The 22,642-nt window shown below is 32.5% G+C and overlaps 1 protein-coding gene across 3 annotated transcripts in view; it reads right to left on the minus strand.

The window, feature by feature from the left end:
- The window catches only part of Senp6 (SUMO specific peptidase 6), a 108,368-nt gene that overhangs the window by 21,015 nt on the left and 64,711 nt on the right, over nucleotides 1–22,642 (minus strand). For all 3 annotated transcript variants that reach the window (XM_076858484.2, XM_076858483.2, XM_076858482.2), the window contains 8 exons: nucleotides 20,439–20,668; nucleotides 14,026–14,196; nucleotides 9,154–9,187; nucleotides 8,611–8,805; nucleotides 7,024–7,250; nucleotides 5,595–5,704; nucleotides 5,354–5,470; nucleotides 536–655 (listed from right to left, as the gene is read on the minus strand). In XM_076858484.2, coding sequence (XP_076714599.1) covers nucleotides 536–655; nucleotides 5,354–5,470; nucleotides 5,595–5,704; nucleotides 7,024–7,250; nucleotides 8,611–8,805; nucleotides 9,154–9,187; nucleotides 14,026–14,196; nucleotides 20,439–20,668 — 1,204 coding nt within the window. The remainder of the gene's footprint in view (nucleotides 1–535; nucleotides 656–5,353; nucleotides 5,471–5,594; nucleotides 5,705–7,023; nucleotides 7,251–8,610; nucleotides 8,806–9,153; nucleotides 9,188–14,025; nucleotides 14,197–20,438; nucleotides 20,669–22,642) is intronic.

The raw sequence follows: 22,642 nt of genomic DNA on the forward strand, positions 1-22,642 counted from the left end.
AAAAATTATACCCTAGAATTAGTGCAGGATTATTTTAAGGCAGTTAAACACAAATCTGTAAAGAATGAAAATAAACCTATTTGATGCCTCTCCTGGCTGTACAATTTAGAAAATAAACAAGTAAATTGCAGAGATTTCTATTTTCTTTTAAGTACTAATGGCACTCCATTCCACATTCATGAATTCAGCCAAGGACAGAAAATATTCTGGGGAAAAAAATTGCATCTGTACTGAACATGTATATATATATTTTTTCCTTGACATTATCCCCTGAAGAATATAATGACTATAAATAGCATATTACATTATCATTAGAGATGATTTAAAGTATACAGAGGATGTGCCATAGGTTATATGCAAATACTGCACAATTTTACATACTTGACCATCTCCAGATTTGGGTATCTGCATGTGGGGTAGGGGAAATCTAGAATCAAACTCTCATGGATACCGATTGATAACTGTTAAATGATTTTTTTACAAAATTAAAATTGAATCTTATTACATCTGTTAAAATATTTTCAGTCTGACTTACGACAGATTGGTTGTTTCATGATTTCTCCTCTCTCTCTGATTAAGGCGTTTATAGAAAAAAGAACTGAATATATGAATTCGATCAGCTTCTTCTTTCTTCAGTTTTTCAAGCACCAAATATCTATTTTAAGCAAAAATAATTTCAATGTAATAATTTAATTCATATTAAAATTAACCAGTCATGCAGTAATAAAATATTTATTTAGCTACCATTAAACTCTATTCCTTGGAAATGAACGAACTTATTGGCAAACTTTTGGACAATGATAATGACCAGATTATGTTTGGATAATGAAAAGTAGTATTTTAGAGTAATATTATGACTTGAAAGATATAATAATTTAAAATTAAGGATACACTTTAACTCAAAGAGTAAAGTAAGCATATCTCCATGCAAAATTTATACATGAACATTAGCAGCAGCGCTGTTCAAAAATTGTCAAAAAATGTAAATGATACCGGACACGGTAGCACAAGCCTGTAATCCCAGAAGCTCAGGAGGCTGAGATAGGAGGATCATAAGTTCACCGCCAGCCTCAGCAAAAGCGAGGTGCTAAGCAACTCAGTGAGACCCTGTCTCTAAATACAATAAAAAATAGGGCTGGGGAATGTGGTTCAGTGGTTACGTGCCCCTGAATTCAATCCCTGATACAAAAAAAAAAAAAAACAGTAAATGACAGAATTGCCTATCAAATAATGAATGGAAAAATAAAATGTACATGGAATAATATTCAACAATAAAATGAAACAAAGTGGTGATACACATGACAACAGAGCATAACCTTAAAAGCATGCTAAATAAAAGAAACTACTTGTGAAGAACCACATATTATATGCTCCCATTTACATAAAAATTCCAGAATTACAAATACATTAATAGAGAGAAGACTGGTGGTTACCTTAGGTCTTAGGTAGGTTGAAAAAAAAAAAAAACAGGCAGTAACTACTAACAGGTACTGGGGTTTCTCTTTTGGATAATGAGAATGTTCAGATGTTGACTGTGGTGAGAGTTTTATAATTTTCAAATATAATAAAAAAAATAACTGAACTGTAGACTTTAGAAGGGTGATTTACAGGGTATGTGGACTGTACTTCAATAATTATTTTAATACTATTCATTTCATTTTAAACAGTTTAGTTAATCAATCTTAAAGACTCAACTATATACGACTTTTTATGAAAATAAAAGACACAAAGAATCCTGGCAGTGGTGAGGTTATCGACAATGTCTCTTTAAAGTGACCTTATACTGGTTCTAATTTTTCTTTACCTTAGTTTTCTGTAAATTTATATGAAAACAAATTGAAATGCTCCTTTATGTTGCAAAGGGAAATTGTTATAATAAATTTATTTGTTTCAAACTTTCTCATAGGAGCTATGCAATCAAGCTATGGCCACATTCATTTTACTCAAGTGAAGATAGTCTAATTGCCTTGTGAAGTCTTACACAGAAACACCAAATGCTTAAGAGGTGTGTTCTCTCAGAGGGCAGGCACAGTTTTGAGACCTTTTACTTTTATAATTCCAAAGCTCAAGTTCTAATGAAAAGGAAATAACGTAAAATATTTCTTACATTCAAGCAACTTAGTGTGTCCCTACAAGACAATAAGTTCATGACACAAAGTAAACTGATTATTATTTCTGCATTAATATACTCAGAAAGCAATGTGTACTAACTTAGCTCTAAGTTCAGGAGCTAAACCACAGAGGGGGAACTATTTTACTTTTGTTGGCCCAAATTACAATGACTACTTTATAAAACTGAAATGAAATTACAAAGAGATAATTCAACTTAAAATGTAAAGTTGGGCTGGGGATGTGGCTCAAGCGGTAGCTCGCTCGCCTGGCATGCATGCGGCGCTGGGTTCGATCCTCAGCACCACGTACAAATAAAGATGTTGTGTCCGCCGAAAACTGAAAAATAAATATTAAAAAATTCTCTCTCTCTCTAAAAAAAAAAAAAAATGTAAAGTTATTTGTGATTAAAAGAAAACTAACTACTTCATATATAAACAAATTGTTGTCTTTTAAAGAAACTAGTTTTGTCTTTCAGTTTTAACTCTGAACTACCCATAAATAATTGTGTGAATACAGTTCTGGTTGTTTTAAATATACAGGTATTATAATTATTGATTTTAATAAGAAGTTATGTTTCAGTTTATAACTAAAGACAAAATCCAAGTTTACTGGGAAAAAAAACCTCTTAGCCTTTTCTTCTATTTGGGTACATTAATGCACATTAGTGCATAAGCCATTTAAATATTGACTATTGTGGTCAAATAGTTTACACTATCTCAAAAAGTACAAAATCTATAATAACAAGATAACATTTAATTTTAACATTTGAAAATGATTTTAAGGTTAATCTATAACTACACGAAAGTGATTTTCTAAGTATTTTTATTAAAATAATCCTTTTTCTCTGCATTGTATTAACATTTCCCAGATGCCATGTTTTCCTGCTTCTTGAAAAGTTGGCAAACTTTGTTTAAAAGTTTGTTTCTAATTTGTAGAGCTAGAAATAGAGAAGAATGAACAGCTCTGACATCAGGAAGACTTATTCATTTTAATAGTAAAGCTTCCTTTTAATTTCACTTCTAAGAATGTCATGAGAGAAATATCAATAGGTTATTTAAAAATAATTATTTTTAATTTTAATCTTTATTAGTACTATGCTTGTATCAGAGAAGGCAGACTAAGTTTAACTATATAAAATCTGTCTTAAAGGCTAACTAAAATATGAGGAGACTCCTGAAATATAATAATGATTATATCTTAAAAAGTGTAATTATTTCTGTATGAAATAGACAAAACAGAACATAAACAAAATACAGGAGTTCAACTATTTTTTAAATTCCACAAATGTTTAAAAAAACAAACAAATATAAAGACCCGGATTAAAAGTAAAGGGATGAAGACGTGTACACCAAGCAAATGCAAATTAAAAGAACCTGGAAGAGCTATATTCATTTTGAACAAAGCTCTTAAAAACAAGGAAGATTATCAGAGAGAAAGAGGAATACTTTGTAATGACAAAGGTGTAAACTCCACAAGATATAAATAACTGTATATGTACCTAACAACAGACCTTCAAAATACATGTGGCTTCAAGAACAGATATAGAAGATTTCAAACGAGAAAGACAAATGCATTATTAACGTGGGATATTTCAATAACCCTTCTCCATAAACTACAGAACAACTTGGCACAAAATCTGTAGGGATAAATGACCTTAATAGCCCTATCAACCAAATTGACCTAATCAACAATCATGAACACTCCATTTAACAATAGCAATGTTGTTCTATACATTCACTTCATGCTTCTTATTCTTAGTAGCTTGACTTGTTCAAGTAGTAGAGATAAATCAGGACTGAGATAACATTTTCTTAAATTGTAGTAAAAACAAAATTTACCATCTTAACTATTTTAACTAAGTAGTTCAGTAGTGTACAGTATATTAACACGATTACAAATTAAAGTATGCATTATTTCATTTGGCACAAATGAAACTCTACATCCAATAAACAGTTTCTTTTTCTCCCTCCTCCAATACCTGGTAACTATCAATTATACTGACTGTTTCTATGAATTTGATTACTTTGGATATCTCATAAGTGTGATCATACAGCATTTGTCTTTCTGTGACTTATTTTTCACACAATGCCCTAAAATTCGATCCATGAGACTGTAGTTACAATTTCCTTCTTTTTTGAGAATAATATTCCATTATATGTATAATGACATATTTTACTTATCCATTTATCCATCTATGGACCATTGAATGATTTCCACCTCTTAGCTATTGTGAACAGGAGTGTACAAATATCTTTTCAAGACCATGCTTTCACTTCTCTTGGATTTTTATGCAGGATTCAGGTTGTAAGATCATGTGGCAATTTTATCTTTAAATTTCTGAAGAACTTCCACATTGTCTTCCATTACCTAGTGGCTATACCATTTTATAATACTACCAAGAAGGAAAAAGAGTTCCGATTTCTTCATATTCTCACCAACCCTTGTTATTTTCTTTTTGCTGTTTTTGGATGGTAGCCAACCCAGTGGGTTTGCAGTGATATCACATTATGGTTTCATTTGTATTTTCTAAGGATTAAGTTAAGTGAGCATCTTTTCAAATCCTTGTTTGCCATTTGTATGAAGAAACACTCCCCCCCACCCCCTTTTATTTCAGTGCTCTAACACTGAACTACAAACCCAGCCTGATATATCATCTTTTGATTTAGCAACAAAGAACTTTCTTTAAATCTGTCCTTAAATATATGTTAGGTTTCAGGGGGTCTTACAAGGTTAGGCATTTAAAACCTAATGCAGTTTTTCCTTTCAGAGAACATAATTCATCTGTTCCCTCCTCACAGATCTGTCAATTTTGCTTCATGTCATGTGTAGCTCTACTATATGGTACATATCATTTAAGGTTGCTATGTTTTCCTGGTGGATCACTCCTTTATCATCACATAACTCATCATTTCTTTAATGATACTCCTGTCTCCTTTGTTCAAAATTAGTATTTGCAGAGTCAATCTTGTTCCATTCTTTTCCTTTCCAACCAATCTTTGAAGGGAATTTGCATTTTTTCTACTACTTGACATGTATTACTTCACCAAATTCTCACAATCCTTTTAGACACCATTCTCACTTTTAAAATGTGAAAACACAGGTAAAGTCAGATCAAAAACTTTCCAAATGTTACTCAAAAAGTAAAATTTAAAACCAAAATAATCTGATTTTAGAAAATAAAAATACACAATACAAAATATTATTAAAAATTTGCTAAAAGGTTAGTAGAAAATTAACTTACTTCAAATAAAAGTCTATAATAACATCATTTAAAAATTCTCCTTCACTTAGACAGTGCAGGTCCTCATTAGTAACAGAGATGCCTCCCTTAGCTGGAGGTGGTGGATACACGATCAATCTGCAATTAAAAAAAAAAAAAAAAAAAAAACAAGCAAATAAACAAAGCTTTACAAATGTATATAAGTGAATTATAATAGAAAAGAGAAATTCACAGCATTACAAATGTAAAAGAAATTTCTCACTTTTCTACAGGTCCAATGAAGATGGTATGGCTCTCTGCGGTTTCTTCATCATCATCAAAAAACTGGAATTCCTGTTTGTTTCTAAGCTGTATTTTTGATTCAAATGATACCTGGTAAAAGAAATTAAATTATCAATTCAAAGTCAAATGGAAAAATCTTCTATAAGAGCAAGTGCAAGGCACAGAAAGTAATTAAAAATGATTAAAAATAAGAAACTAGAATAGTATGTCTGAATCTGTATTAAAGCAATAAACAGGTTGGGCATGGTAGCACACAGCTGTATTATCACCTACTAGAGAGGCTGAGGCAGAAGAACCACAAGTTCAAAGCTAGCCTGAGCAACTCTGTAAGGCCGTCTCAAGAAAATTTAAAAAGAAGGCCTGGAATGTAGCACAGTGTTAAAGCATTTGCCTCACATATGCAAAGGCCCAGGGTTCAATTCTCAATACGGAAAAAAAGGAGCAAGAGTAGGGGGTCACTTTCTTTTATCTTTAGCTTCTAGACAGAGACAGTTACTAATATGTTAATAATGACTTTCCAGCATCTTATTACTATAAGATTTCTACTATCCATAATAGATCAGATTATGGTAGTATAAGATTTAAAGAACCTTTTTAAAAAAACAGAAGTGGATTTGTTTTCTTCTAGCAGTGAAGGCCTACCTAAGTTCAATATTTTTAATGCCTTGGCAATCCATAATATGTGGGGCAGAGGCTTAGGGAACATAGTTTAATAAGATTTAAATGAAATATAGGGAGAAGCCTTCCATTGAAATATAAAGTCCATTCCAGCTGTCTTATGGCTTCTGCTACTCTTTTCTTCCTCTAAAGCATTATCTCCTGTAGCCAACCCTGCAAAATGAGGAGGATGATTCCCCTTCCTCCTGATTTTTATCCCAATCCACTGTGTGAGACCTTGCTCAACTATCACTAAGATGGTGTTTGGACAGTCAATTTCTGTGTATATACAAAGGCTGAGAGATTTGGCCCGAATAAATTAAGTCAGCAAAATTTAGTTGTTGTGGTAGTGTTATAATAATACCAGGGCATTTGGTTCATGTGGCTTCAGAGTTACCTAACTATATGAGTAGTTCCTATAACTGGATATATACACTGACAATCAAGGTCAAACAATATGTATTCCTCCCTTCCCAAGTTTTCAATCAAGTATGCATATATTAAATATAAAGCATAAAACCACACACAAAGGACCTCCAAACCTAAGACTCAGGGTAAATAATTGATTTGAATGAAGCAATGTGTGTATGTGTACATTGGGAAGCTTATTCCTAAATTAGATGCTACAAGATAGTTCACACATCAAATATAAAAAGGAATTAATTCTAAAATGGAATTTAAATGAAAGTCATTATTATAAAATATGTCCCCTTAAAATTACTCATTACTCAAAATAAATTTAACATAATTACAGTTTTAACTTTATTTTCTTTTTGCATACAACTTCCTTTGATGCTCTCTTCATAGCTTCGGGTGCAGGCAACAAGTCTGCTATTGGCTTCTTCGAAGGGAATTTTTGCAAAAAAATTGGAAACATTATTTTTTATACCAATGTCAGTAATGATGCTTTCAAATACCATATTTGCCTGAGGATCAAGGCCATTTTGAAAAATTAAAATTATGTATTGTTCCTCCGAATCTGAAAAGAAATAAATATAACCATAAGACTAAACGAATAAAGTAAATAGGTAATTTAAAGAGTAACAACTAATTATTCTGAAGACTAAGATCATCAGAAGTCCTGGAATAAACATCCAAAAAATAATGTTTAAGATACAATAAATACTGAAATAAAGATCAGTGTTACCAATATCACTTAAAGTTACCAAAAGAAAGGAACTGTTATTATTCTAGTAACAACTCAAGAACAAGTCTACTGAGCTGGGGTTGTAACTCAGTGGTAGAGTGCTTGCTTAGCATGTGTAAAGCACTGGGTTTGATTCTCAGCATCACATATAAATAAATAAAATAAAGGTCCATCATCAACAACTAAAAAAGTATTTATAAGAAAAAGTCTACTAATGCATGTAACGAATATACCTACTTACAGTCTTAAATATATACCAGGTAACATTTTTGTCAGATACAAATAGGAAAGTGCTAAGCAAACTAGTAGTATATCTACTGAATGTAATTGCAAAACTGCTGTTCACTAATGTGTCAACTTTTGCAGTTTTTTTTAAGGTTCTTTAAAAAAAAAAAATTTAATTTTTACTTATAGGTGAATACAATATCTTTATTTTTTTATTTTTCATGTGGTGCTGAGGATCAAACTCAGAGCTTCATGCATGCTAGGCGAGTACTCTACCTCTGAGCCACAACTCCAGCCCCAACTTTTGCAGTTTTAATAGTAGCTATAAGTTACTAATTATTAAGATAAAATGGCAATTACAGCTGAAAAGTATTTATTTTGTAAGCAATCAGGCTATAACATAAATGTTAGAGGTGAAGGGCAACCAATTAGAGAATTAGATCTATTTATTGTAAAGAATGAAGACCCCAGTGTAACTCCACATCATGTGCAACCACAAGAATGGAAAGTTATACTCCAGGTATGTATAATATGTCAAAATACACTCTACTGTCATTTTTAATTAAGAACAACAACAGCAACAAAAATTAAAAACCTTTTCTATGAACTTGACAACTTTCTATTCAAGCCTATTTTTATGGATTCTGATTTACAGTTCAACAACTCGATTTTACTTAGTGTTACAAAATACACATCTTTTGAATTTTAACTCATTTTGAAAACTTCCTCAATGGGTACACTTGGATTTTTATCTTCAGCTCTTCCACTTTGAGTGGGATTTTCCTCAACTACAAAATGAAGGCAGTAATATCTGTTTTACAAGGTAGCCGCTGTATTATATTCTAATAAAGGAAATTAGTGCACTGAGAAATATTGCTTCATTAGGCCTTCATTCTGTACTACTTTCTAGTGCATGCACATTCTGCTATTCAACTGATTATGTCTTAAACTGTTCCACATAACTTACTTGATAACTTATTTATTCCTTTACAATCATTCCGAATTTTATCCTCCTTATTCATTTGCAATTGCATGCTCAGTTTTTGATAAACCGTTGGTATTGCCTGAAGAAACACGACTGGTAATTTTCGGACATTACACCATTCACATTTAGTTAGATCAGAGGTATTTAAAATAATCTCTATAGGATCACTTTCTGGTTCTAGAGGAAAAACAAATGGAAATGTTAAATGGATCAATCAATTTTTACAAGGTCAAAAATCATGAATGAAGAAAATACAACTTTAAATTTAAAGGTCTATTTATTATTCCATAAGTATATTAAGAAAATTTCTATATTTTCCCAAAATAAAAAAGAGGCTCTAAAAGATTATGCTTTGTTGTGTTGTAGAAAGAAATTACACCAAGACATGCCCTTTGTTAAGAAGACATAGATAATAATGAATAATCGTCTTAATGAATTCAATAAATACCATTTAACCTTTTATTCCTATCAAGTACTTTAGTGTACACAATGCTTTAGTGAATAAACAGATATAAAGTAGCTTACCATCTAGATGTATCTTGATAAAATCTAAACAAAACTAAAAAAAATAAGATAATTAGTACTGATCACAGACTTATAAAGATTTTACACATACCTTATATGATAGACTACATGGACCTTACGTCTTTAGAAGGAAGAGAAACCAAGTCATTTACCATGTGCTTAAACTTAAGATGAAATATTTTTCCAAAAAAATATCTCTCAGAAAGTAGGGCTTTACTTTTTTTTTTCCAAGTACTTAGAACTTTTTTTTATATTGCTACTTTGTCTCTAGAGAAACTAACATATTATTATAATGAACACTTGAATACTCCTTACCCAGATTTACTGTTAATATTTTGCCACATCTACTGTATTACTTTGTGGTATGTGTGCGCGCGCGCACACACGCACACACACATACACACACATATGGTCACTTCCCTTTTGCTAAACCTTCATAAAGCAGGCATTTCATTTGCAAATCCTTCAGCATATATTTCCTAAGAACAAGACATTATCCTGTGCAACCAAAACATTAGCACATCTTAGAAATCAAGGTTAACTTAATTCAAAAGTTCATACTTTAAATTTCACTAACTGCTCAAAATTTGCATTTATCCTTGTTTCAACTTTGCCCAAATCCATGAATCTATCAAGGTTATATTATATTGATCTCATATCTATTCCATTCTACACTAGAAATCAGTCTCTCTCTGTTCTTCCTGGGCCGGTCTTTAAGAAACCTAGGCTAAGTTCTACAAAACATCTAACATATATCGGATTGTGTTTCTTCATTTTTAAAATTCAGGCCACATATTTCCACACAAACTGCACATAGATGATGGGCTGATACTTCCCATAATTTCACATCAGAAGGCAAGCTGTGTCAGTTTCATTAATGATACAAATTTAATCACTTAAATTAAGGCAGTGACTGGTAGGTTTTTCCACTTGAAAGATTATATATACATACACACACATATACATATACACACACATTCCCTTTGCAATTAAATACTCTTGAGAAAAAATTTTTGAAGGCTTGTGAAAATTCTGTTTTCTCATCATCTTTTTTAAATATATATTTTTTTTTAGTTGTAGATGACACAATACCTTTATTTTTAAGAGAGAGAGAGAATTTTAATATTTATTTTTTAGTTTTTCGGTGGACACAACATTTGTTTGTATGTGGTGCTGAGGATCGAACCCGGGCCCCACGCATGCCAGGCGAGCGCGCTACCGCTTGAGCCACATCCCCAGCCCACAATACCTTTATTTTATTTGTTTATTTTTATGTGGTGCCGGGATCAAACCCAGTACCTCACCTCACGTATGCTAGGGAAGCGCTCTACCACTGAGTCAGAACTCTGGTCCCTTCTCATCATCTTTTACCCAATGGTTTTAGCACCCACTGAAAATCCTTGCCTGAATCAGTTATTATAAGTGGTTATGACAGTGTTTTAAATTAATCATTTCAATGTGAAGATCTAATATTAAGCCTGACAATACCTAAATTAATATTTTTGCATATTTACAGGAGTTAAGAAAATCAAAAAAGGAGGTAAGTACTTTTAAGTCCACTTAAAAAATAAGATGAATCGATATAGATAGGGAAGAAAAGCAAACACACGTTGTCAAAATGCTTGGGACTAAAAGTATTTCAGATTTTGAAGATTTTTGAATTTTGGAATATTTGCCTGGATTTTACTGTTCAAGCATCTATAATGTGCAAATCTGAAATTGTAAATGGTCAAAATCCAAAAATTCTTGGTGCATGATAAGCAGGAGTTCTACCCTGAAGCTATACCCTCGGCCCCAAGACAACTTTATATATTTCTTTATTTTGATGGGGGTCTCAATATGTTGCCTAAGTTCATCTCAAGCTCATGGGCTCAAGTTATGTGTCCCCCCCACCCACCCGTTTCAAGTTCCAGAGTAGCCGGATATACAGGTGTGGGCCACCATACCAGGCAATCCAAAACTTTGAGTATCATGTCAGCACTCAAGTTTTGGATATCAGAACATTTTGGATTTTTGGATTATAGATACTCAACTTGTACAATATGCTACCAACAGTATAACTTAACTGAAGTATATTCACTGTAGAAGTCTTTAACACTTTAGTTGGAAAATTTTCATGATGTAAAAAAGAAAATAGGAAAACATAAATTTAGTAATTACTAGAATAATTGCAGTCTAGAATGTCATGTGCATATTTTAACAATTGCATTTCAAACTTAATATATTGATTGGTTTCACTGGAAAGTAACACATTATTTGGGCTTTTCAAGAATGGATACTTATAGCTTGGAAGCTTCTACTATACAAGGAAACTAAAATTCTATGCTCCAGAAAAACGCCACACGATTCAAAAGGCAGCAATAATAATGACATAAAATATTTATGTCATCTAAAAATCTGCATGTAATTAAGCATACATATTAATATTTTAAGTAGACATTGGGCTATTTCATCTACATCTCTAAAGTTTCTAAAATTAAAATGATCAAAATTCTTGATTTTATGTCTTTCATTGAAAAAATGAGAAAAGATTTTATATTTAGACATGTATGGCATTTCTAATATGTAATCTATAAATTACTATCACACAGCACATTTCTACATTTCATTTTCCAGAATTATTTCAGTTAGCATTTTCATTTTAAAAATTTAAACAGTACATTTTATATTATACACACTATCTTTTGTTTTTTCCATTAAATTTACAAAACTAGTTTCAATTCACTGTAGCATATATAACTCAACCTGTAACTTTTATTAAAAAAAAAAATCACCAAATTGTTAATTTTTTTTTGGTACCAGGGATTGAACCCTGGGGCACTTTAACACTGAGCTTCACCCCCAGTCCTTTTAATTTTGAGAAAGGGTCTTGCTAAATTGCTGGGGCTTGCCTCAAACTTGGGATTCTCCTGCTTTATACTCCCCCAAGTAGCTGGAATTAGAGGCATATACCACTCAGCCCAGCAAATTTTAATGTAATTCTTTTCCCCTCCCTTCCTCCCTCCCTCCCTTTCTTTCTTTAAAATTTGTACCAGGATTGAACCCTGGGGCACTTAACTTCTGAGTCATATCCCCAACCCTTTTAATTTTTTGAGACGGGGTATCACTAAATTGCTGAGGCTGACTTTGAACTTGCAATCCCCCTGCCTCAGCATCCAGAGCTACTGGGATTGCAGGTATGCATCACCATACCTTAATAGAGAGCTTCGAAACTAAATATGCAACTTTCATTAAATGTATAAATCACCAGTAAAAGCTCATTCATCATACTGAAAAGTTATAATAGTGCTAATGTGGGGGAAAGTCATAAAACCTAGAGTACCCCAGGAAATTTTGGGGATATAAAGTACACAGAGTAACATTTTTGTTAAATTATAGAAATCAAGAAAGACTATCTGTATGTGAAAACCTGTAACAAATACAAGTTTTAGGAATCACTAGAAAACATGACATTTGTTACAATGTTACTGGACAATAAAGGGCAAATAAACTATATATCATTTGTTTTAAATCTCTGAGGGTACTTATATAAAACTTTTAGTTTTTAAGTTGTGATAATTGTTTTGATAGAAAACAACTACTGGCTTCCCATGGAGCTTTGCTCTGCTAAGAAATCATATTCACAGCCAGGCATTTAGGCAAAGACTGCAATGTTAGCCACTAGGGAGGCTGAGGTAGGAGGATCACAAGCTCAAGGTCAGACTGGGCAACTAGTAAGAGCCTGTCTCAATAAAGAAAAATAGATTGGGGATATAGTTCAGTAGCAGAGCGCATGCCCAACATATATAAGCGTGCATTCAATCCTCATCCCCCCCCCAAAAAAAAAACCCAAAACAACAACAACAACAAAAAAAAAAAAAAAAAGAAGAAGAAAACAAAGAGGAAGAAATAATGTTTACATTTCATTTGCGCCTACAAACTAAGCTGTAGATTTTTTTTGTGTGTGTGTTTATGTATTTGTTTTGGATCACATTGTTTCTTAGGATCATGAACCTTTACCAGAAATAAAAATTATGTCTTTATAAAAAAATAATTATTACTTAACATAAAATGAGAATAAAACTCCCTTTTAAGTTTTCCATTGATTTATAATATGTTCTTTTACAGATACTGCTTTATGTATAAAGGATAATACAAGAGACAGGGTTTGAAAATACAAATAATCAGGGACAAGTTAAGACATTATTAAGCAAACGTCTACAGAGAAAGTACAGTGCTTTAGGAAGATAAATTTATGAACAATATCAGAAAACATGAAAAAGAAAATGATGAAAAAGAACACTGCTTAAGGAAATTAACATTTCAAAGAGAAAATGAATACTTGAATGGGTCTGGTGACAGTAAAATGATGGGCAGACAGGTATGATAAGGAAGATAAAGGTACTATAAAAGATACATCAGGCATTGTGAATATTAAACTAGTCTAAAAGTATATGCTTCTTAGATGTTCACTATATAGTTCAAGAACCTCTTTCTAAAACTTTTGACGTTACATAAATTTTAAGCGGAACTTGAAGCTTTGGATTCTTTTTTTTCTTACTATAGTTCTTTAACATATCCTTTTTAAGTAATAAGCTGGCATGAGAATAAAACTACTAAATTTTGGAATGTTTTCTAATTCACTGGTTATCTTCTTATAGTGAATCTGCCATTACTCTGGACATTAACATTATGATAAATTTTTATCCAGTAATTTTTAATGGTGAGGCATTACTATTTATATATTATTAAAGCAATCTGAAATATTCAAATAATTTTGATGTTCTATTAACTTAGATAATTTAACTTACAAATTTTAAATATTATAGATCAGGTTTTGCAATGGAATTTATCTTGTAATCAGTACAACAAATAGCTAAAGAATATACTTACAATAACAGGCTCTATTAATAGTCGGAACAGTGTTCCTACTCGTATACTTCGACAATTTAAAATGACACTTTCAAACGAACTTTGGCAGCTTAAAGATAAAGAATTAACTAAAGTTTCTTGAGAAGCCACTTTACGACGCTTTAGAGGTGTGCTGATGATAGAATTGCCAAACTGAAAAGGAAAAGAAAATTTTCACTTAGTAAGTTGCCATAACAAGGCTACAAATTCAGTACACATTCAAAGAATACCTAATATAAGGAACGTAATTATCACAACATAAAAATAATTATCCTTAAACAATATTAGATGAAACAGAAAATTTCTTTATAAAAGTAAATCCATTCTGGGGCTGAGGCTGTGGCTCAGGGGTAGAGCGCTCACCTCACACATGTGAAGCATTGGGTTGGATCCTCAGCACCACATAAAAATAAATAAATAAATAAAGTAAATCCCTTCTATTTTATCAACCTCTAGTTATTATATGAAATCCAAAAGTATTAGCAGAGCAGTTAGGAAGAATACTGTGGGAATCACATTGCCTGGGATCAAATCACAGTCAAATCAATCACCTTTTAATGGTCTGTAAAACTTCCCTTCAGTTTCTTAAAATGAAGAATAATAAAAGTATCTGCCTAAATGAATAACAGACACAAGCAGCTTAGAAGACTGCTTTATGTACAGTAAAATGCTGGCAGAAGTTAATACTTGGACTATATCATTAATTCTTTAGAAAATATCAATTAGGGAATGGTTATTTGTATTACAAAAAAAGGCATTACATATTTTAAATTACTTGATCTGTTAATTTAGATTTCACAGTCACTTCCAAATGTAAATTAAGCATAACACAGTATTTTACATAATTCTATATTTTCGTTAAAAGCAATTACATTATGGGTTGAATATACCATTATCTGAAGTGCTTGGAATCAGAAGTGTTTCAGATTTCAGAGTTTTTTGGATCTGGGAATATCTGCATAGCTTTTACTAGTTGAGCACTCTTAATCTATAAATCAAAAATCAAAAACTCTGGAGGATCATCAGTACTCAAAGTTTCAGACTTGCCAAGAGTGGTGGCTCCTACCTGTAGTCCCACCAACTCAGAAAACTGAATGGGGAGAATCACAAGTTCAAGGCCAGTCTCAGCAACTTAGAGAGGCCATGAGTAATTTACTGAGAACCTATTTCAAAACAAAACAAATAAATAAATAAATAAATAATAAAAGGGCTAGGGATGTAGATCTGTGGTGAAGTGCCCAAGGTTTCAATCCCTAGTACCAAACCAAAACACTAGTTTCAGACTTTGGAGCATTTAAGACTAGCATTTGGATTGGGAATCCATAGCCTGTAAAAACTATTATGATGTCAAGAACAAAACATGATCTTGACAGAAAATGAGCGGGGGTGGGGCTGGGGGCAATATGTCTAACATAGATAGAAGACCTCTCTATGATACATGTCATAGAACAAAATACACATTTAAAACAAAATATAGATTTAAAACAAAATGTATAGAAAACCCCAGACTTTACACACAAACACAAAAATTAGAACAAACTTAACAAAGTTGCAGCGTATAAAATCTAACACAAAATTTAGTTGTACTGCTATGCCAAGTGAATTATCTGAAATAGAAATCAAGAAAGCAATACTATTTACAGTAGCTACAAAAAATAAAAATAAAATATATATTATAAATACCTAGGAATAAATTTAACCAAAGAGGTGAAAGATCTCTACTGTGGAAAAAAAAAATTGATGAAAAGAATTAAAGAGAGGGGCTGGGATTATGGCTCAGCGGTACAGTGCTCGCCTTGCACATGCAAGGCCCTAGGTTTGATCCTTAGCACATAAAAATAAATAAAGTTAAAAGAAAAACAAAAGAAAGAGGACATAAAATAAGGGAAAGACATTCTATGTTCATGAACTGGAAGAATTAATATTGTTAAAATGCCCACACTAACCAAAATAATGTAAAGATTCAATGCAATTTCTATCAAAACACCAATAATATTCTTCATAGAAGTAGATAAAATGACCTAGCTTTTTTTGTAGCCACAAAATCCCTGAATAGCCAAGGTAAACTTTTTTTTTTAATATTTATTTTTTAGAAGTAGTTGGACACAATATTTTTATTTATTTATTTATTTTTATGTGATGCATGTGGTGCTGAGGATGGAACCCAGTGCATCGCAAGTGCTAGACGAGTGCTCTACTGCTAAACCACAATCCCAGCCCTTAGCCAAGGTAATCTTAAGCAAAAGGAACAAAGCAGGAGGCATTATCTCAAGTTGCAGTAATCAAACATCATAGTATAGACATTTGGGGCTCGGATGTAGCTCAGTGGTAGACTGCTAGCCTAGCAGGTACAACATCTGGGTTCAATCCCTAGCAAAACACACACACTACAGACATATATTCTAATGAAAATACAATCAAGAGCCTAGAAATAAACCCTTGCTTCTATAGGCGTGTGTGTGTGTGTGTGTGTTGTGTGTGTATGTATGTACTAGGGATTGAATCCAGGGGCACATCCCCAACCCTTTAAAGAAAAGACAGGGTTTCAATGAGTTACTTAGGGCCTTGCTAAGTTGCTGAGGTTTGCTTTGAACTCATGATCATCCTGCCTCAGCTTCCCAAGCTGCTGGGTTTACAGATATGCACCAACATGCCCAGCCAATTTTTGACAGAAAGGCTAAAAACACACCCTAAAAAAAAGATAGTCTCTTCAATAAATGGTAACAGCAAAACAGGGTATCCACATGCAGAAGAATGAAACTAAACCCCTATATACAAGAATTAGCTCAAAATGTATTCACAATAAAAAATTTAAGACCTTAAACTATAAAACTAGCAAAAAAAAAAAAAAAAAGAAAGAAAAGAAAAATGCTTCAGGATACTGGAATGGGTAAGAATTTTTTTGGACAAACCCCAAAAGCACAGGCAATAGAAGCCAAACCAAATAAATGGGCTTTCACACTAAAAAGATTCTGCACAGCAAAAAATAAAAATAAAAATAAATAAACCTATTAACAGAGCAAAGAGTAACCTAAATAACAGAAGAAAGTACCTGCAACCTATGTATCAATAAGGGGTCAATATCCAGAATCTATAAGGAATTCAAATAGCTCAACAACAAAAACAAAAATAAATACACAAAACCCAAATATTCCAATTGAAAACTGGGCAATAGACCTGAACAGAAATTTCTCAAAGATGACATGCAAAATGCCAACAGATTTATTTATATTAAAAAATGCTCATTATCCTTAGTTATCAGGGAAATAAAAATCAAAATCATAATGAGGTATCATCTTATTCCAGTAAGAAGAGCTATCATCAAAAAGACTTAAAAGATTGTGAGAACAGGGATATGGAAAAAGGGAAACTGTAGACTGTTGGTGGAAACGTAAATCTGCTAAAAATAAATTAAAAAGGAATAAAACCAAATGTGATTATCATTTATATCTCTATGATTTTGTAAACTGATTTTTCAGGTTTACTAAGAGTTTATCACAAGGTTTACCAACTATTTATCAAGAATATTTTGCCAAATTATTAATGGAAACCCATTAGACAGGTTTGACAGTTGTCTTATTTAGTTTTAGTATAATTTTTTCAAATGAAAGAAATAAATAAAGCAGATAATTTAAGAGCTGTTCCAGCTGAATCCCATAGTAAAGTCATTAAATCTAGAATCTGAGTGTTCCATTTGCTTCCACAGAGTATCTATCTCTTCTAAGAAGAGCACTGGAGAACACTTATGCATGGTTCAATGCACCAGTCTGAAAACTATTCAACTAAAAATTCTACCATATGGAAATCCATTATTTATTTAACCGAACTGCTTCTACGTTGAACATCTGACTTCTATCTCCAATGAGCATTTCTACAGCTCACTACCTACACATATTTAGAATTATTGCCAAATTGCCCTCCAGCAAAGTTATAACCATCTACAAACCCAACATCTCACATTTTCAAACACTAACCAAGATGAGACCCTGTCATACTTCTAAAATTTTCAGCAATCTGGATAGTTAACAAAAGGTTATTTTAATTTCATATTCTCTACTTTGATTACTACCTTGATTGAAATTCATTCATTTCCTTTATTCACTTTTCAATGGTTTGTTTCTATTTCTTGGCTTTTAAAAAATTAACACACAAAAGATCAATTTATACTTTGTCAAATAATTCCCTATATCCTCATTTGCATTAACCTATCCAATTCTATTTATGGTGTTTTGGAACACTATTGTTTGGTTTTCAATTAATTAAAGAAATTTTATCTCATGTTTGGAAGGGCATTTCCTAAGATTATATAAAAATATATCCTTTCAGTAGTTTTTCATTTCTTCAGCCTGTAGCCTTTTTTCCTTTTTGGTGGTACTGGGGAACTTAATAAAACTTAAGTTTGAGGCCAGCCTGGGCAACTTAATAAAACCCTATCTCAAAATGAAATTTTAAAAGGACTGCTCTATCACTGAGATATATCACCAGCCCTTTTTAAAATTCCATTTTGAGACAGGGTTTTATTAAGTTGCCCAGGCGAGCCTCAAACTCAAGATGCTCTTGCCTTAGCTTCCCCAGTAGCTGGGATTATAGGCATGTGCCACTGCACAGGGTTTCAGGTTCCCATCTGAACAAAGTCCAAGTATTTTCCTCTGAACCCTGACAAATCTATGCAAATATGTCATTTTTTAACATATAAGATTTTATTTTATAACAAATGTTCTTTTTGGGGGGGATATTCCTATTCAACAGTACTGTGTAGAAATTTTAAAAGTTATTGATAGAGTTTTAACTTTTACTCTCAATGGCTGCTTCAAACAGTTATACCATAACTTCTTCATTCATATCCATATTAATGGACAATGATTTTGTTTGCAGTTGTTTGTTAATACATTAATCATGCTTGTACATATAGCCTTACAAACTGAAGAGGGGGGCAGGAATTCCTTTAAGAAGGATTCTAGGGATTTAGTTATTTGGTTGAAAGTGTATGTTTAAGGGACTGGGGTTGTGGCTCAGTGGTAGAGCGCTTGCCTAGAACGTGTGAGGCACTGGGTTCAATCCTCAGCATCACATGAAAATAAATAAATAAATAAAATGAAGGTATTGTGTCCATTTACAACTAAAAAAATATTTTTTTAAAAAAAGTATATGGTTAAGATTTTTTTAGTATGCTTTTACTTTGCTTTCCTCAAAGGACACTGTAACTTTCTTTACTATAAGCAAATTAATATTGTATGTTTTCCCTTGAATTTTCGCCAGCAGTACATATCATTTTGAATTAATTTGTAATTAATTTTGCTAGTCTGTTTAGTATATAGTTACAATATTTCATTTTCTTTAATTTATACTTCCTTACTAAATTTATACTTTTCATGTGGTGGTGTAGTGTCTGAATATTCTCTTTGTCTATTCCTAGCCTTTATTTTCTTTCTATCCACTAACTTTAAAAAAAAAAAAAAAAAGTCTATTATAGGCATTAAAGTTTTATGTCATCTGTATTTCAAATATTTCTCTGTGTATCTTTTATTTATAAATTTGTTACTTTTCCATGGGAACATTTTGAAATTTTTCCTATAGTAGAAAGTAAATATAATTACATTATAGTAAAATGCAAATAAGTTAAAATGACTTTTCCCTGTCTTCTAGATTTTACAAGAAATCTCCTTATACAAGTTCAGTACCTCTAATCTAAAATTAGAAATGATCCAAAATTGGAAACTTTTTGAATGCAAATGTCATGCTACAATTGGAAGATTCCACACACCTGACCTCAAGTGATGGACTTAGTGAAAGCATGGGCACATTATGTAAAATTATTTAGGAAGTTCTCTGCACAATGCATGTATACAACATAAAAGAATTTCCTGTTCAGACTTGGATCCATTCCCAAGATATCTCATTATATACATGCAAAAACTCCAAAATACAAAAATACTTGAAATGTGAAACACTTATAGTTCCAAATACTTCTGATAAGAGACATTCAACCAAAGGCGCTGGGGATGAGGCTCAAGTGGTAGTGCACTTGCTCGCCTGGCATGAGTGAGACGCTGGGTTCAATTTTCAGCACCACATAAAAATAAAATAAAGATATTGTGTCAACCTAAAACTAAAAAATGAATATTAAAAAAAAAGAGAGAGACACTCAACCTATATTTAGACATATCGCTGTAAAGTCAACACTTCTTGCTGAATTTTTATACTTGAGCCTTATCTTTACACTGTTTAATGTCTTCTGAAATGACTTTCCAAGTAGCATTAAAGTCTCGATTACTAAATAATCAATTTTTTTCTCCTACTGAACTGTCAAATTGTCCTCAAAGAAAATATTTACATCCTAGCAGGAAAATGTTAATCTGAACAAATAAATGTCAACCAACAAGTGTGAAAAGTACCTGATCTTTCATTCTTGCTTTTCTTGGCAATGTAACTGTATTCAATTCTGATTCTGTTGGAATGCTTCTTAGTTCATGCTCTGCTCTGCAGATATTTTCATTTAGTGCTGCTTCTACTTTTCCAGTGGATGGTACAGGGGAAGAACATGCTGAGTCAGCAGGTTGAGGAGATATGCTCTCTCTTCTGTTATTCTTGTCATTGTCATCATCATCATCACTGGACAAAATGACTAAAATCATAAAGAAAATTCATAATTTATATTATGAGTTCACATAAGGGCAGTTCTTTAAACCTACCATACAACCCTTGATCTTGGACTTTAGTCTCCACAACTGTGAGAAAACAAATTTCTTTTAAGACACCTACTCTGGGTATTCTTTATGGCAGCCTGAGCCGTCTAATAAAGGGTTCTCTGTGCTTATATTCTAAACTTCTTCACACCTCCCCCCAACTCTTTCTGCTCATTTCATTCTGAGCTAGAAGTTACCTATCAAAGACACCTATTCTGTGACTTACCAAAAAATAACACACTCCCTCCTCTTCACACTAATGTACTAATATGGGTTGAGGATATTTTTGGTTTTGTTTCATTATTTTGGTATTAGGGACTGAACCCAGGGAGTCATGCATGCTAGACAAATCTACCACTGAGCTACATCCCCTGCCCTTTTTAATTCTTTTTTCTTGGTTATTTTTGGTTGTACATGACAGTAGAATCGATTTTGACATAATTATACAAGCACAAATTCAGACCCCAGTACTTCTCCTTCCCCTTCCTTCTCTCCACCCTCTTTCTGCCATTTACTCATAATTATTATTTTTTAATTAATTTCTTGTGTATGTACACAACATTGAGATTTACTGTGGTATGTTTATATATGTATATAGGAAAGTTTGTCATATTCATTCCACTGTCTTTTCTTTTCCCATTTCCTCTCTTCCTGTTATTCCTGTCTACTTCACTGAACTTCTCTCTCCCCCGCTAATTGTGGATTAGCCTCCATATATGAGAACACTGGACCTTTGGTTTTTTGGGATTGGCTGATTTCACTTAGCATGATAGTCTCTAGACCCATTCATTTACCAGCAAGTGTCATAAAGTCATTCTTCTTTACAGCTGAGTAACACTCTATTGTGTACAAATATCACATTTTCTTTATTCACTCATCTGTTGAAAGGTGGCTTTATACCTTGGCTATTATAAATCGTACTGCTCTAAACATCGATATGGCTGGATCACTACAGTAAGCTGATTTTAAATCTTTTGGATATATACTGAAGAGTGGGAAACTGGTTCAAATGGTGGTTCCAATCCTATTTTCTCTGTGGAATCTCCATACTGCCTTCCAGAGTGGTTGCACCAATTTGCAGTTCCACCAACAAAGTATAAGTGTATCCTTTTCCCCCACATCCCTGCCCACACTGTTATTTGTATTCTTGATAATTACCATTCTGATTGGAGTGAAATGAAACCTCAGTATAGTTTTAATTTGCATTTCTCTAATTGCTAGAGATGTTGAACATTTATTTTATTTTGATACAGGAACTCCCTAGGTTGTCCAAGCTGGCCTAGAATTTTCTATCATTCTATCTCAGCCTCCTAAGTATCTGGGACTACAGGCTTACACCTACATTGCCCAGCTAGGGATAAATGAAACTTGATTTGTATTCCTGGGGTACAGAAAAAAATTCTTAATTTCTCCATTTATTTACCAGTTTTCAGAATACCACTTTGGGACCCTTAGAAAGATAACTAATGGAGAAATTTTCTTTCAAGAGAAGGGGAGTATTATAACAAACTAATTGATGTTAATATATTCAAATATTTCAATGACTACTAGTAATGACTCTTTGTGACCTAAGTACTTCCATTATTTTGGGAGTCCTTTCATTTTAGTTCTTTTGTAGTGATTTGGACCACTTTCACGCTTCCTCATCTGACTGATAATCTAGGTTTGTACTGTTAACCTGGAATAAAGTCATTTCTCTGAGCAACTCTGGTTATTTTTAGTAGGAAATGGTGCCTAAAAATATTGTTCATTCTTTCTTTTTCTTTTTCTTTTCTTTTTTTTTAAAGGCATGTTCGTTTCTATACCAGGGATGTTTACCATTTCTAAGCCTTTTCTATATTGTTTTTGGTACCAGTGACTGAATCCAGGGACACTCAACCATTAAGCCACACCCCCTGCCCCTTTTTATATTT

Source organism: Callospermophilus lateralis, chromosome 6 (assembly GCF_048772815.1).
Source record: "Callospermophilus lateralis isolate mCalLat2 chromosome 6, mCalLat2.hap1, whole genome shotgun sequence".
NCBI lineage: Eukaryota > Metazoa > Chordata > Mammalia > Rodentia > Sciuridae > Callospermophilus > Callospermophilus lateralis.